The sequence below is a fragment of the Scyliorhinus canicula genome, chromosome 16 (genome assembly GCF_902713615.1).
Source record: "Scyliorhinus canicula chromosome 16, sScyCan1.1, whole genome shotgun sequence".
Taxonomy (NCBI): domain Eukaryota; kingdom Metazoa; phylum Chordata; class Chondrichthyes; order Carcharhiniformes; family Scyliorhinidae; genus Scyliorhinus; species Scyliorhinus canicula.
In genome coordinates, this window is record NC_052161.1 from 100,377,726 (window position 1) to 100,394,543 (window position 16,818).

General features: G+C 42.0%; 1 protein-coding gene across 30 annotated transcripts in view; it reads left to right on the plus strand.

Annotated features, from left to right (window-relative positions):
- Positions 1-16,818, plus strand: part of LOC119979278 (eukaryotic translation initiation factor 4 gamma 3-like) — a 504,690-nt gene that overhangs the window by 341,323 nt on the left and 146,549 nt on the right. For all 30 annotated transcript variants that reach the window (XM_038821282.1, XM_038821283.1, XM_038821288.1 and 27 more), the window contains 2 exons: positions 8,962-9,050; positions 11,335-11,572. In XM_038821282.1, the coding sequence (XP_038677210.1) occupies positions 8,962-9,050; positions 11,335-11,572 (327 nt within the window). The remainder of the gene's footprint in view (positions 1-8,961; positions 9,051-11,334; positions 11,573-16,818) is intronic.

Below are 16,818 nucleotides of genomic sequence, written 5' to 3' on the forward strand. Positions count from 1 at the left end.
AATTGGAACTTATATTATCGGATTACGTGTCAAATTTTAGGGAACGAATAAATAGAGCATTTAAAAATTGCACAACATGTGATGAAAGCGGACAAGAAACCCAAAATTCGTAGTTTTGCCAGTGTAGATAAAGTTTTATTACTGTTACCAGTGGTAGGTGAACCTTTAAAAGCAACGTTTTGTGGACCTTATCAGATTGAAATGAAATTAAGTGAGGTGAATTATGTGGTGTGAATGCCAGATAGAAGGAAAACTCACCGAGTGTGTCATGTGAATATGCTTCAAAGGTACTTTGAAAGTGAAGGGGGAGCAAAAGGAGGAGGTTTTAATGATTCTAACTCAAAGTGACGAACCAAATCCAGATGACTTTGAATTTGACATACCTCAAATTAAATTGGAAAATTAGTGCTCTTAAAATTTGGGATAAATTGTTGAGATACCTTCCAGAGGTAAAAAGGACTGACCTGAAAGAGCCATTGATATCACATGGGCACGTTTGTGGCGCTAAATTGACAAGCGCTAAAATGGCTATACATGATGTAGATATGGGAAATGCTGTTCCAATTAAACAACATTCATATAGACTTAACTCTTTAAAATTGGCACAGGTTAACAAAGAGATTGAAAGTCTGCTTAAAAGTGGCATAATTGAAGTGGGTTGCAGCCAATGGAGCTCACCTATAATGATGGTACCAAAACCGGACGGTACCCGATGGTTGTGTGTGGACTATATGTAGAAAGGTTAATGCAGTTATAAGAACGGACTCTTATCCTATCCCACGTTTGGAGGATTGCATTAAGAAAATGGGACAATCAGCTTTCATTTCCAAACTGGATTTGCTTAAAGGTTACTGGCAGGTACCTTTATCCGAAAGGGCAAAGGAGATTTCAGCTTTTGTGACTCCAGGTGGTATATACCAATTCAAAGTTATGCCATTTGGCATGAAAAACACCCCAGCTACATTTCAACGGTTAACTATCAAAGTTGTTTCAGGATTACCCAATTGTGTGGTATACATCGACGATCTGGTAATTTCTAGCCAGACATGGAAAGAACATTTAAAACATCTGATGGAGTTATTCGATCGACTTCAGGTGGCGGGTTTGGTGGTAAACCTAGCCAAACTTCAATTTGGAAAAGACCAAGTCACTTTCCTGGACCATGCAATCGGACAGGGTCAAATGGTCCCATGGGATGTGAAAACAAAAGTTATTGGGGAGTTTCCGATACCTTCGACACAAAGGGAAATAATGCGATTTCTTGGTATGAGTGGATTCTACCCGAAATTTGTGCAAAATTTTAGCAGTGTGGTTGCTCCATTGACGGACTTGCTGAAGAAACATTGAAAATTTCAGTGGACAGCAGAGTTTCAACAGGCATTTGACTGCCTGAAAACTGAGATAACCAATGCTCCTGTGTTGGAGAATTACAAGAGGCTCTGTGATCAGATTGAGCTAAAGGATCTGACTTTAAAGAGAAATGGTGAGGCGTAGGGAAATGGATGGATCGTGCAAAGACCTTCTTGTCCATAGTGATTGTAAATCAAGCGGTATTCCAGGCGGAGGAAGAAGAACTAAGATGGACTATATTATTATAAATGTTTGCGTGTTTTGTTTTGTTTAGAACAAAACGTATATTCACTGACATTTCTTAAAGGAAAGTGAAAAGGTGAAAAATGAAAGCACCTTGACGTTGATGGTTTATTTTGTTTTCCTGGGGGGGGGGTCATGTGAGAGTACCTTTAAGAAATAAGTGTTTGTCAAATATCTGTAGTCGGTTTAACTTTAAGTAATGGCTGTTTGTCAAATAGCTGCAGTAATACAGCGTGTTGGGAAGAGCGGGCTGTCTGCCCACTTTTACTTTCGCTTTGAACAAAAGCTGGTGTGTGTCTGATTTTTTAGTTTCGTTTTCAGAATGAAGAGTTCCAGCAGATGTGCATGGATATCTCCACAAGCTAAAGAGTGTTCATTTGAGTGATTTACGAGTGATAACTGCTCTCAGTAGAGAATTTAAACCTGATCTCTGTGTTAAAGAGCATATTTGTCTTATGTATGTTGCAAGGAAAAATTAAGGGTTACTTATAGAGTACTGTATTCTTTGGGGGAAGACTTTTAGTTGATAGTTGCTAAGGTGTTTACTGTGTGTGTTTTAAAATGTTAACTGGATTCATAGAATAAACATTGTGTTTTGTTGAAGAATACTTTTAGTTCTCTGTTGCATCACACCTGTAAAGTGGGCCCTTGTGCACCCCATAACCAAAATCTATTTAAGGTTATGGGTCAGGTGAACTCCATGATATCCCTTGGGGTTCTCTAAACCCTGGCCTGTAATAAGGTAATCTGAGAATCTCTCGCATATTTGCAGCGCTAATCAATATTATTATTTAAAACATTTGTTCATGGGGTGTGAGTGTCTCTGGCGATGCAAATGTTTGTTCCCAATCTAATTGCCTTTGAGAAGTTGGTGGTGACCTGCCTTTCTTGAACTCTTGTGGTCCTTATGGTGTAAATACACCCACAAGGGGTCGGTTTAGCTGAGGTGGCTGGACAGCTGAATTGTGTCGCAGAGCGAGGCCAACTGTGTGGGTTCAATTTCCGTGCCAGCTGAGGTCATTCACAAAGGCCTCGCCTTCTCAACCTTGTTCCTCACCTGAGGTGTGGTGACCCTGTGGTTAAATCACCACCAGTCAGCTATCCCCCTCAAACGGGAAATCAACCCATGGTCATCTGGGACTATGGTGACTTTACTTAACTTTACACTCAGAGTGCTGTTAGGCAGAGTATACCAGACCTTTGACCCAGCTACAGAGGAGGAACATAATTCCAAGTTAGGCTGGTGTGTGGCTTGGAGGTGGTGGTATTCCTAGGTGCAGATGCCCTTGTTTTTCTAGGTTGTAAAGGTCACAAGTGGTGTGCATGTTACTTGTGACATATCAGTCCAAGCCTAAATTCCATGTTGTGCAGCATGCAGGCACAGAATACTTCATTGTCTCAGGAGGTGTGAATGATATTGATCACAGCACATTATCAGCAAGCAGTCTAATTTCTGACGGTATTATGGATGGAAAGTTATTGAGGAAGCACTGGAAGATGGTTGGGCTTTGGACATTGCCTTGATGAAGACTATTGTGATCTCCTGGGGCTGAGATGTTTGGCCTCCAATAGCCACAAATGTCTTTCTTTGCGGTGGGTATGGCTCCAAACAGTGGAGAGTTTCCCCCAATTCTCATTGACTCATGTTTGCTCGGGTTCTTTGAGGCCACACTTGGTTAAATGCCAATTTGATACCAAAGGCAGTCATTCGTCCCTTACCTCTTTGCTGCTTGGCTGGAGCAGATCTGTTGTGAGATCTGGAGTCAAGTGTTCCAACAGAATCTTTATTGATGTGCATGTACTACTTGACAGCACTGTCAGTGACACCGCTTCCATTGCTTGACTAATGATTGAGACTAGAGTAATGGGGCAATAATTGGCAGGATTTGTTTATTCTGTTTTTTTTGTGGGCAGAACATACCTAGGCAATTTTCCACATTATTGGATAGCTTTTCTTCAACAGCTTGCCTGGGGATGCCACTAATTCTGGAGCACGATTCTTCAGTACTACTGGGATGCTGTCAGAACCCATTCCCGTTTATGTATTTAGTGTCGTCAGCCATTTCCTGATATCACGTGGAGTGAATTGAATTGACTCAAGGCTGGCATTGGTGGTGCTGGAGGAGGCAGAGAAAGATTAAGCACTTGGCACTTGCGGCTGAAGGTTGTTGCAAAGACTTGAGCCGTGTCTTTCAAACTCACATGTTTTATTCTGCCATAATCGAGGAAAGCAAAGTTTTTTTTTACCCTCCTCCTGTAAGTGACCCATTATTAACCCATTTTAGAAAATTGTAGACTAGTTTGATGCGAATAGGAAGGAAAAGCAGCAGGTTGTACACAAGACTCTTGTAAAAAGGCTTCTGTGCTGTAAGTGATTCCATCATTCTGATTGCTCGTGTCCTTTTGGTTTTGTGTGTTGCTAATGGTGGTTTCGCTTTTTTTCTTTTGACGACGTATTGAAATCAGCCTGTTGACCTGATACAAAATTGGAGAATGTGTGCGAGAGCTGGGAAATCTTTGCATAGTACTTTTTTTTTATAGAAATGGTGTTGAGTGCTCTAAATCCATATGGTGCAGGGGAAACAAATGCTGCACTGGAAGCTAGATGCAAGGCCAATGAAGGTGTACTGTGTACTGAAAGTTTTGGCAATTGTTTGCATTCTGTCTTTTTGTAAATGTAGTGGTATCTTTTTTTTTCATGCATTTTATTACAAACATGTATCAAAACAGTTTTACAGCGAACAAACATCCTGGGAAACATACTTCCCAACAATCAACGATACAGATGTACAGATTTTCCCCCTTTGTCACCCCCTCTCCCCGTGAGGAACATTCCCTCAAACACAGTCACAAACATTCCCCACCTTTCCTCAAACCCCCCTGAAAGCCCCTTAACTCGTACCTTATCTTCTCTAATCGCAGGAAGTCGTACAGGTAACCCAACCAAGCCGCCACCCCCGGTGGCGATGCCGACTGCCACTCCGGACCACCAAAGGGTCCGGGTCCTCCACCTCCACTTTCCTGGCTAAGAGCGCGAACACTCCCACCAGAATCTTCCCAATTTTTCACAACCCCAAAACATGTGCGCATGATTTCTGGCACCCGCCCACATCTCTCATACTCATCTGTTACCCGCTGAGAGAACCCACTCATTCTTGCCCGAGTCATATGCACCCTGTGCACCACCTTAAACTGTATCAGGCTCATCCTTGCACAAGAGGAGGTCCCGTTTACCCAATGCAGTGCCTCACTCCATACTCCCCAATTTATCTCCCCTCCCAACTCCGCTTCCCATTTCTCCTTGATCTTCACCATCCGCTCACCTCTCTGCTCCCCCATCCACTTGTGTATATATCCCCAATTCTTCCCTCCCCTTCCACATCCGGGAGCAGCAGTCACTCCAGCAGGGTGTATCCCGGCAACCTAGGGAACCCCCTCCAGACCTTTTGCGCGAAGTCCCTAACCTGCAGATACCTGAACTCACTCCCCCTTGGCAATTCTACCCTCTCCCTTAGCTCCTCCAGACTGAAGTACCCTTCCTCCAAATACAAATCCCTCACCGTGACCAGCCCCACTTCCTTCCACCTCCTATATACACTATCCATCCCCTCCGGCTCAAACCCATGATTCTCGCACAGCGGCGTTAGCACCGACATCCCTTCCACCCTAAAATGCCTCCTCAGCTGATTCCATAACTTCACTGTGGACTGCACCACCAGGCTCCTTGAATATCTACTTGGAGCCATTGGCAACGCTGCCATCACCCTAACTCTCAAACTAGACCTCTTACAAGATTCCTCCTCCACCCTAACCCACTGTACCCCTTCTCCTTCCCACCACCGCCGCACCTTTTCCACATTCGACACCCAACAGTAATGAAGCAAGTTCGACAATGTCAATCCCCCTGCTGCCTCAGCCCCTGTAGCAGGGTCCTCCCCACCCTCGGCACCTTCCCCACCCTACAAAGTAAGAAATTATCATTTCCATTTTCCGAAAAAAGGGCTTTGGTATAAAGATCGGGAGAGCTTGAAAGATAAACAAGAACCTCGGCAGAATATTCATTATCACCACTTGGAACCTCCCCACCAGCATTAAGTGCGTTGTATCCCATCTCTTAAGATCCTCCCTAGCCTCCTCCACCAACTTCGTTAAGTTCCACTTATGGAGCTCCGTCCATTCCCTCGCTACCTGAGTACACAAATACCTAAGCCTATCCCTAGCTACCGTAAATGACATCCCCCCCCTAAATTAGCCCGCTGTGCCAGCTCATTCACCGGGAATACCTCCCTTTTCCCTACATTCAGCTTGTACCCTGAGAACCCTCCAAACCTCCCCAGCAGGCCCATAATCCTTCCCATGCTCTCCAAAGGATTCGAAACATAGAGCAAGAGGTCATCGGCATAGAGCGAAACCCAATGCTCCCTCTGTCCCCTCATAATCCCCTACCACTCCGCTGACCCCCTGAGAGCCACCGCCAATGGCTCTATGGCCATAGCAAACAGCAGCGGTGACAGTGGGCACCCCTGCCTCGAAACCCCTCTAAGTCTAAAGTTTTCTGAGCTCATATCATTCGTCCTCGCCCTTGCCCTTGGTGCCATATACAGCAACTGTACCCATGCCACAAATCTCGGCCCAAGCCCAAACCTTCCCAAAACCTCGAACAAGTGCCGCCACTCCATCCGATCAAATGCCTTCTCTGGGTCCATGGACACCACCACTTCCGGTACCAGAGCCCCTGACGGATTCATCACCACTGCCCTCTTATGTTACTCGCGAACTGCCTGCCCTTCACCAAGCCCGGGGGCACGCTCCTCCATCCTCCCCGGCGACAACTTGGCCAATATTTTCACATCCATGTTCAATAGTGATATGGGCCTATACGATCCACATTCCACGGGGTCCTTCCCCTTTTTCAGGATTACTGTGATTACTGCCTGCGTCATCGTCTCTGGCAACATCCCCTTCTCCAGTGTGTCATTAAACGCTCCAATCGGTCCGACGCAATTCACCCATCCAGCCCAGGGGCCTTCGCCGACTTCATACCCCTGATACTATCCAGCATCTCCCTCAGCCCCAGGGGCTCTTCCAACACCTGCTTCTATGCTTCCTCCACCTGGGGAAATTCCAGCTTGTCCAGAAACTGCCCCATATCCCCCCCCCTCTCCTTCCGGGTCTGTCTCATTTGGTAGTACTCCCTAACTGCCTCCTTTAATTTTCCCTAGCTCTGACATCACATTCCCAGCCCAGTCCGTATCTTCAATATTTCCCTGGATGCAGCCTGCCTCTGCAGCCAGTGCGCCAGCATAGAACATACAGTGCAGAAGGAAGCCATTCGGCCTATCGAGTCTGCACAGTCCCACTTAAGCCCTCGCTTCCACCCGATCCCCGTAACCCGAAATCCCCTCCTAACCTTTTTTGGGCACTAAGGGCAATTTTAGCATGGCCAATCCACCTAACCTGCACGTCTTTGGACTGTGGGAGGAAACCGGAGCACCCGGAGGAAACCCATGCAGACACGGAGAGAACGTGCAGACTCTGCACAGGCAGTGACTCAGCGGGGCATCGGACCTGGGACCCTGGTGCTGTGAAGCCACAGTGCTAACCACTTGTGCTACCGTGCTGCCCACTCATCTTCGCATGCGGCTTACCTTCTCCCCATACCCGTATTGTATCCCCCTTGGCCCACGCAGTTCCCAAAAAACGGCCGCCGACACCTCCCCATTCTTCTTCAATTCCACATACTCCTAAATTGCCGCCTGCACCTTAACACAAAAACCTCTATCTGCCAACAACCGAGTTAAACCACCACCCCGGCCTCTGCTCTTGTCCCGATCTAAACCGAATCTCCAGCCAATGGGGCGCATGGTCCGAGATAACTATCCCCGCATACTCTGCCCCCTCCACCCCAACCAAAATCTCCTGACTCACTATCCACCCTCAGCTCTAGGACACAATTAAAATCTCCTCCCATGGTCAACTGGTGCGTGGCCAAATCCGGGATCGCTGCCAGCAACCCTTCATAAAACCCACATCATCCCAATTTGGGGCATACACATTTACCAACATCACCGGTGCCCCTTCCAATACTCCACTCACAATCTCATATCTCCCACCCGGATCCCTCACCACCTTCGCACTCAAAAATCCCATTTTTTTGCTCATTAAAATCGCCACTCCCCTCCATTTTGAATCAAACGTAGTGGCATCTTCTATTTGATTTTCCAAACCATTCATAATTTTAGACACATTTTATGACAGATCTACTGATGATGCCTGCTTTCAATAACTGCTGTATGTCACGTTATGTTCTTTATTCTCCTTCATGACAGGGAATGTTCAGTGTCGGGGCTCTCTCTGTCATTAACTTTTTTTGCTTTTTATTGCTTCGATTACATATTTTTCTCCCTTTCCATATGTTGTACCATCGCTAGGCTGACTTCCAGATCTCTGCCAGTGCCCTGTAACATCCTATCGTGCAGAGGTTTGAGCTATGATTCTTCACTTTCTGAAAGGGAGCATATGGCCTCTCTACAATTTTACCTCCAAGGTGTGACTGGGCTCAGGAAACTATCATGTGAATATGTTCTATCATTCTATACAGAGCATACACCATAATTGTCATGAAACCTTTAATGTATTTCAGCGGTGTTCATAATCAAGTAAATTGCTGCATGGATTCATTCAGTGTATTTATATGTGATGTGTATTAATTGTGTTCTTTATTAGCAAACAAAATACTGTTGCATTTTGCCTAACCTGCTGCTGTTGCTGTACACTAAACTTGTTTGCCAAGGAACTCAACAAACATTTATACATTGCTCAATAGCAAAGCTTTCACACCTGGATACCAGCATAATCAGTGGCAGGATGTACAAGTTCAAAGCAGACATTATACTCTAAGTAGTTCAATCAAAATCATTCTTGGATGTAAAAACGTTGTTCTTGAGTATTCATGCCCCACATTTGTTGTGCCAAATCGCCAAAATTCTTTTATTTTGGATATGCAAATATCTAAAATTATGCATATAGTTTACAAATTGCAGTTAACCCATTGCATGGAAACAAATCATTTGACACATTAAAGTTAAGTTGTAATTTTCCTGTTCAAACAGGCATTTCTGAATGTGGTGGCATTCTGCTTAACGTTCTAATGTATAGTATTTAATATTACATTTTTCTTAATTTAGAAGTGTTGCTGTTTTTAAACTATATGTCCAAGGTGATGGAATGGATTCTCTTTTGAGTATAACGGTTAATGTAATTTTAATTTTGAATCTGATCTAAGAGAATAGTAAAATAATGAATTCCAGTGATTTCTGCTATTTGAAGCTGGACCAAGAGAATAATGGGCCTCAACCTGTATTACAGTCCAGATACCTCTTCCTGCACCAAAGATGCAGAAGAAGCCAAAAGAGTCAAACAAATTGGATGAGGAAATTTTAGAGGCCAGTGAAGAGGTAAGGATCACTTTATGCTCTTTGTGTATGATGTTGGAGGTTAATTTATTTTTGGTGAAAATTAAAATGTTGGGATGAAATCTTTTGTATGGGATGTACACTCCATTTTTCCAAAACATTCTTAGTCATTTTCTGGTGAAGGGTAGGCCTGAAATCTCTTCTCACTACTGTTGAGAATGAGTCTCTGAGTGTGTGATAATATGGTATTATTTTGTTATCTGCAGTACAGTTAGAGTAACATTTTCCTTAGTTCCATTGTCCACCTGTTTAGATATCCTCAGTCTGATTGAGCAGCCACAATGTCTGGTTACTTGAGCAAAGCCCATGATATGTTGTGGCACAGTGTGTCTAAATCCTTACCAATACACTGCCAAAATTGCATGTGATGCATGCTGACAATTGGCAAGGGATATTACAAGTATTATTAGCAGTCATTGTTTTAAACCTTGGAGATTTAGCTACTAGCTAGAGTAACTAGCCATTACTCTTGTCAGTGCAATTCTATGTATTTATTTGTGTTAACTGTGTCTAGTGAGCCTCCCACACCCAGGCTGGTAAGATAAATGTCCTGGACTTCAATTCTCTTCAGCAGTTGAAAGCTTTAAAATAAAACTTGTCATTTAAAAGAAAAGTAAATTAATTGCTGCAAGGCCATCTTATTTTTAATTGTACACTTGTTTACTTTGAACTTGAACTCTTTGCAGGGACAAAGCTGGGTTCAAATCTTTGATTTGTCATGTTTTGGTTTTCCCAACCTGTGGGAATAGTTTGTCTCTTTCTACCTGTAATATGTCAAACCCCTATCAAATCACCCCATAACTTTCGAAGACAATCCAGTGTGCTGGTGGTGAACCTTACTGGGGCTTTTAAATCGCTATCAAAAAAACAGATCACCACCAAATAACATCTGCTGAAAATACAAGTGTGGAGTCAAGTACTAGAGGGTATCGTAGTGCCCATGGAACCACACCATGCAAAGGGATAAGATATGTTTCTGTTTTGGGCCTTGGAGTTTCATTAACTGCTGTGGAAAATTGTACATTGAAGATTTTCATGCTGGGATTGATTTTAGTTTGTTAATCAGTAACTTATCCACAATTGCTTGCAAATTAGTTACATGGATGCATTTAGAAATGGACAGCATATTTCCTACAGCTGTTTCCTTCACCTAAAAAAAATAGCGTGCATCTAGTATACAATTATGATTTAGGGTTTCATCACTTCATCCAAATCCGTGGATACGTTGATATTAAGACATCGGAGGTTTAAAGGCTGGACCGGGTGCCATCATGTTTTAAAGTTTTAATGAAGTGTGGAAAGATCGATTCGTTCCAGGAATGATAATATAAGAAATAGGGCTTGGTTATGTTATAAACAAACTTTATTAAAACAGAAGAAAAGAAAAACAATATTTAAACTTTTACTTCAGCTCCAACACAAACAGATTACATGTAGCTTCTTAACCATAACACATTAGTTCTCATTAAACAACATGTCCAATAAACATATAGCTCTCATTCCACATACATAAACAGGAACATATGATACTTGTATTTACAAAGCAATTGTCTTCTGTAAGTCAAGTTGTTTTAGAACCCATTTCAAAAGTCTGTATCTGGAGCAGCTTCATTCATGACTTCTCTGGGTGACCTCCACAACCTTCTGCTGTAACTGTTCAAAAACATTTATTTCACTCTCTCGCAAGCTCTCTCACCCCTCCCCTGAGGTGACCAGCAAATCTATTATCGTTATCTTGGCTGATTGCCCACTCCTGTTTATACAAAAGAACAGAGCTATGCCATTAAACCTTCCGTTGATGGACAAATAGGTCATCAGACACTCTGTTGGTATGGTGGCTGGTCAAATAAGAGTGTCCTGATCGACAATGGATCTTGAGTGAGTCATCCTGGCTGAACTGGGGCATCCTGTGTATTCCCACTAATGAGGTTAAGTCTGATTGGCACAAGGTAACTCAAGCTGTGGGCATTTCACTCTGAGTCTGCTGCTAGCTGTCAATTTAACCCCTGAATTGCATGCTACATCTCGAACCCCATTTCTTGATTCAAGTTCCTAATATCGCCCTATCATGACAAGTATTAAACCTTTAATATCTTGTGCAATGTTGCTGAATTCAAATAATGTTGGCTGCTGAAAATAGAAAGGCTGCTCCTGTATGTTTGTTTTTATTATTATGACTTTTTATATAATTTTTAGTGGTAAATATCAAATGAAATAAACTTTTGGGAAAGCATTTGAGACTAACATGTGCCCAATCATACTTCAGCCTAAAGAAGAAGAACTTGCAGTTGAAAATACTCCTGAAGCTGAACAAGATGGGTCAGTTCCAGATGCAAATCTGGATAAGGAGTTGGACATTAAAATGCATACAGAAGTGGAAGAGAATGGTGATCAGGAGTTAGAACCTGAACAGAACGGTTCAGAGTCTGTTTCTGAAAGTGAAAGCACTGAGACCAGCACCAAAGAAAGCCCTGATGACAGCCTGGTGTCGGGCTTCAAGGAAGGTAAATTCTGATTTCAGTTGCTTTAAGTTTTTAATCCTGCCAGCATAGCATGTCCAAGCAGATCAGTTGCAACAGTTGATGTTTTTTATGAAGTATTATACCGAACACGGGGAGTACTAAGTAAAATTAACTCTGGAATTTATACGGTTTGTTCTCATGATCATGAATATAAATTTTGTCTGCTAAAAGTGTGTTTTTCATTTGGGGCGAAAAAAGTATTCAAATTTATTGTGGTTTTCAGATTTAAAGTAAAATTCACTATGTTTTCCAAATTATCATATATTTTGAATTTACACAATAGCTCCTGTTGGTATTAGAATATAAAATTACATCAATCTGTCCTAGAAAACTCTTGAGATCCCCGAAGGTTTATAAACCTATTGTGTTTTTTTTTAAAAACACACATTTGTGAGCACACTCGTCTCTGTGCAGGAGGTCTCTTCCCATAAGATTCATTGTACTCATTGCATACTCTGTCATATCCTATCACAGAAACATAGAAATTAAGAGCAGTTGGAGGCCCTTCGAGCCTTCTCCACCACTCATTATGATCATGGCTGATCATCAAACTAAATAGCCTAATCCCGCTTTCCCCCTTTGATACCCTTCACCCTAAGTGCTCTATCTAACAGGTTCTTGAAAACATACAATGTTTTGGCCTCAACTACTTCCGGTGGCAACAAATTCCACACACACTGATGTAGAAATCTCTCCTCATCTCTGTCCTAAATAGTCTACCCCATATCCTCAGGCTAGACCTGTAGTTCTGGACAACCCCCACCATCGGGAACATCCTTGCATATACCCTGTCTAGTCCTGTTAGAATTTTATAGGTTTCTATGAGATTCCCCCACTCCTCATTCTTCTGAACTCCAGGGAATACAATCCTAACCGACTCGATCTCTCCTCGTATGTCAGTCCCGTCATCCCAGGAATGAGTCAATAAGGAGACCAAAGCTGTGCACAATATTCCAGGTGAGGCCTCACCAAGGGCCTATATAATTGCAGCAAGACATTCCTACTCCTGTACTCGAATCCTCTCTCAATTAAGGCCAGCATACCATTTTCCTCCTTTCCCACCTAGTGAACCTGCATGCTTAACTTCAGTGAAAGGTGTACAAGGATACTCTGGTCTCGTTGTACATTCCGCTCTCCTAATTTATGGCCATTAGAAAATAGTCTGCCTTCTCATTTTTGCTACCAAATGGATAACATCACATTTCTCCAAAGTATACTGCATTCATTTGTCCACTCACTCAACTTGTCCAAATCACACTGAAGGATCTCTGCATCTTCCTCACAGATCACTCTCCCACCCAAATTGGTGTCATCTGCAAATATGGAGATTTTGCATTTTGTTCCCTCATCTGTATCATGAATATATATTGTGAATAGCTGGGGTCCTAGCACTGATCCATGTGGTACCCCACTAGTCACTGCCTGCCAATTTGAAAAAGACCTGTTAATTCCTACTCTTTGCTTCCTGTCTGCCAACCAGTTTTCTGTCCATCTCAATACACTTTCCCCAATCCCACATGTTTTAATTTTACACACTAATCTCTTATGTGGGACTTTGTCAAAAGGTATCTGAATGTCCAAATAAACCACATGCACTGGCTCCCCCTCATCAACTCTAATAGTTACATCCTCAGAATTCCAGTTTTATCAAGCATGACTTCCTTTCATAAAAAGCATGCTGACTCTGACTGATCAGTCACTGCTTCCTAAGTGCTCAGCTATAAAATCTTCTAGAATTTTCCCCACTACTGACGTCAGGCTTACTGGTCTATAATTCCCTGTTTTCTCTCTATCTGCCTTTTTACATAGTGGAGTTACATTAACTACCCTCCAATCTGCAGAATTGATCCAGAGTCGAATCCTGGAAGATAACTACCAATGTATCCACTATTTTTAGAGTCCCTTCCTTAAGTATTCTGGGATGTAGATTATCAGGCCCTGGGGATTTATCAGCCTTCAATCCCATCAATTTCCCCAACACCATTTCTCTACTCATATTGATCTCCTTCATTTCCTCCCTCTCACTCACCCCTGCATTCCCGGTACCTCATTTGTATCTTCATATGTATCTTCATATGTGAAGGCAGAATCAAAGTGTGTATTTCGTTGCTCAGCCATTTCTTTGTCCCCAATTAAAGATTATTATTATGAATTATATATTTCTGGTTTCTGTCTGTAAGGGACCTACATTTGTCTTCGCCAATCTTTTTCTGTTCACGTAACTATAGAAACTTTTACAGTCAGTTTTTATATTCCCTGCAAGCTTACTCTCATTCTCTATTTTCCCCTTCTCAATCAATCCCTTGGTCGCTCTTTGCTGAATTCTAAACTGCTCCTAATCCTCAGAACTGTTGTTTTCCTTGGCCAATTTATATGCTTCTTCCTTGGATCGAATATTATCTCCAATTTCCCTTGTAAGCCATGGATTGGCCACTTTACCCATTTTACTTTTGTACCAGACAGGAGAAACAATTCTTGCAGTTCCTCCATGCGCTTCTTGAATGTTTGCCATTGCCTATCCACTGTCATCATAAGTAATGTTCTCCAATCGATCATAGCAAACTCACTCCTTATATCATTGTAGTTTCCTTTATTAAGATTCAGGACCCTAGTCTCAAAATCAACGACTTTATTCTCCACCTTGATGAAAAACGATATTATATTATGGTCGCTCATTCCAAGGGGTCTTGCACAACTAGACTTCCAAAGATTATGTTCTCATAACTCAGTATCCAATCTAGGATGGCCTGATCTCCAGTTGGTTCTTTAACGTATTGGTCCAGAAAACCATTCTGTATACACTCCAGGAATTCCTCCTCTACAGTATTGTGGCTAGTTTGATCTGCCCAATCTATATGCAGATTAAAATCACCCATAATTACAAATGTTCCCTGATCACCTGCGTCTCCAATTTTCTGTTTAATGCCATTTCCCAACATCACCAGTGCAGTTCTGGATCTATATACAACCCCCACTAAGTTTTTTGACCCTTGGTGTTTCTCAGCTCTACCCATAAAGATTCCACATTTTCAGAGCTAATATCCTTCCTCACTATTATGATAATTCCCTCTTTAGCCAGCACTGCACTGCAACTTCACCGCCTGGACATTCCCTTCCCATCCCTGGTCACCCTGCAGCCTTGCTGCTCGATTATATCATACCCGTTTACATCTATTGTATAATTCCAATCCTGCTATCTGACGCTGATAGTTGGTTCTGATTTTTGGCGATTTGGGGCATTGTTGCACTATCCTGTTACCCGCCAAGCCTCACTTTATAACAAACTTAAGATAAAAGATTAGCGCATATGCTGGAGTCTGAAACAAAAACAGAAAATGCAGGACAATCTCAGCAGATCTAACAGTATCTGTGGAGAGAGAATGGAGCTAACATTTAAGTCTGGATGACTCTGCTAAAACTTTACAACCCATCTCTTTCTGTCCAGTTCGATTTTTTACTCCCTTTTTCTCTGTTTACACTTAACCTTTTTAATTTATCTCCATGTCTCTCTCCCCCTTGTATTCTTTTTCTTTGCATGGTTTGCTCTTTCTTTGCCCTCTTGGCTCTTATTGCTTCTTGTCTCTCTGCATCTCTCTCTTTTATCCGCGTTGCTGCTGCTCTCCCACAGCTACACAACCTTGAAATGTCTACTCAAGGTCTATGCTCAAACTCAACTTGTAGCTTTCATGCTTATCTTCCTTGATCAAATTTAACCAGATTGTTCATTGTATTGTTTCTGACCAAACTAAAATGGAAGGTCAACTGATTGGTTATTAAGCTGAGATTCAACTAAACACTGATTTTTCAGGTATACAAATTACCATCATTGTTCTTACATGAGCTGTACCTCATTTGAATTTTTGATTAAATTAGACTCTTGAAATCCATCTTCATGCTTCATGTAAAAAAAAATGCATTATAAACTCATGCTTAGTGTGGTTTTTTTTGGCTGTTTCTAATGCTCAGCTGCTTACACAATCTGCAATGAATGAGATATCAAGATCTTATGCAGCAATGGACAACATATGAAGCAGTGTGAAAAGAGCATGAAAGGTTTACAAGCCTGAAAGTGAGATGTTGACAAAAAATGACTTGATTTCAAGTTCCTAACGAAAGGGATACTCGGGTCATGTTCACGGTGAAAGTGGCGGTGTTTGCTGAGTGCTGGGAATGACATCTGGTAAAGGGAGAAGGCAGCTATCCAATTTTGGTGTTAATGTCACAGAGGCAGGTGCTCTGAATTAGTGCAGGAGTTGCTCATTACAATGCTGATTGGCAATAGGAAGAGCAGCCCATGTCATTTCAAGGCACACGGTTTTCACAGAAGTTAAGTTTATCGATTTATAAATCAAACCAATCTGTGTATTTGTTAAATTATTACTAAATATATGAACTAGGCAACAGTGACTGAAAGATTCTTACCTGGTCATCAGGAAAACTTTGCAAGCCACCAAGCTTCCTCTAGAAGAAGACCGGATGCATCAAGTATCCAAAAACTATTCAAAATTTAAATCCGGAATGTGGATAATCAAGGGCAGCAATCTGTGTTGGGGGCACCACAAATGGATCAGCGTTACAGTAATTGTGGTACTCGTCATCAGCAACCTTAGTTAAATCTTCAGATTATTTTTAAATTGAAGGTTTTAATGCGTTCCTGATGCAATGGAGGAGAAAAAAAATGTAAAAATTCGCAACATGTTGTTATCTGACAGTTATATAGTTATTAACGTTAAATATTTGCTGATTGACAGTCTACTCTGTTTTAATTTATTCTTCCAGAACACAATCTGCAGCCTCCCAAGTGGCAGTGTGCAGTGCTCAATTTCTTTTCTACTGTTGTATCCATGTATTGATTAGTTTTTGTGTGAAGAAGGATTTCATGATTGCAGGTTCTAAATTTACCCATGACTAATTTGAACTGATGCCCCTTTATCTATCACACTCCGTGTTCAGAATTAACTCTTTTCATACTAACTAGCTTATTTACCTATTAAATGGCCTGTCAGACTCCATCTTTTCAGGCTGAACCAAAGTTTTGGAATGCACAGAATATTTTGACTCGGGTTAATGTGCATTTTAAGTCTTTTAACCTGCAGAAAATCCTCAAGTTTTAACTGATATTTTCACCACAAGAGCATAAGGTGGAGTTGAGGCCAAGATGAGATCAGCCAAGATAGTATTCAATGGCGGAGCAAACTCGAGTGGCGGAATTGCCGCTCCTCATTCTT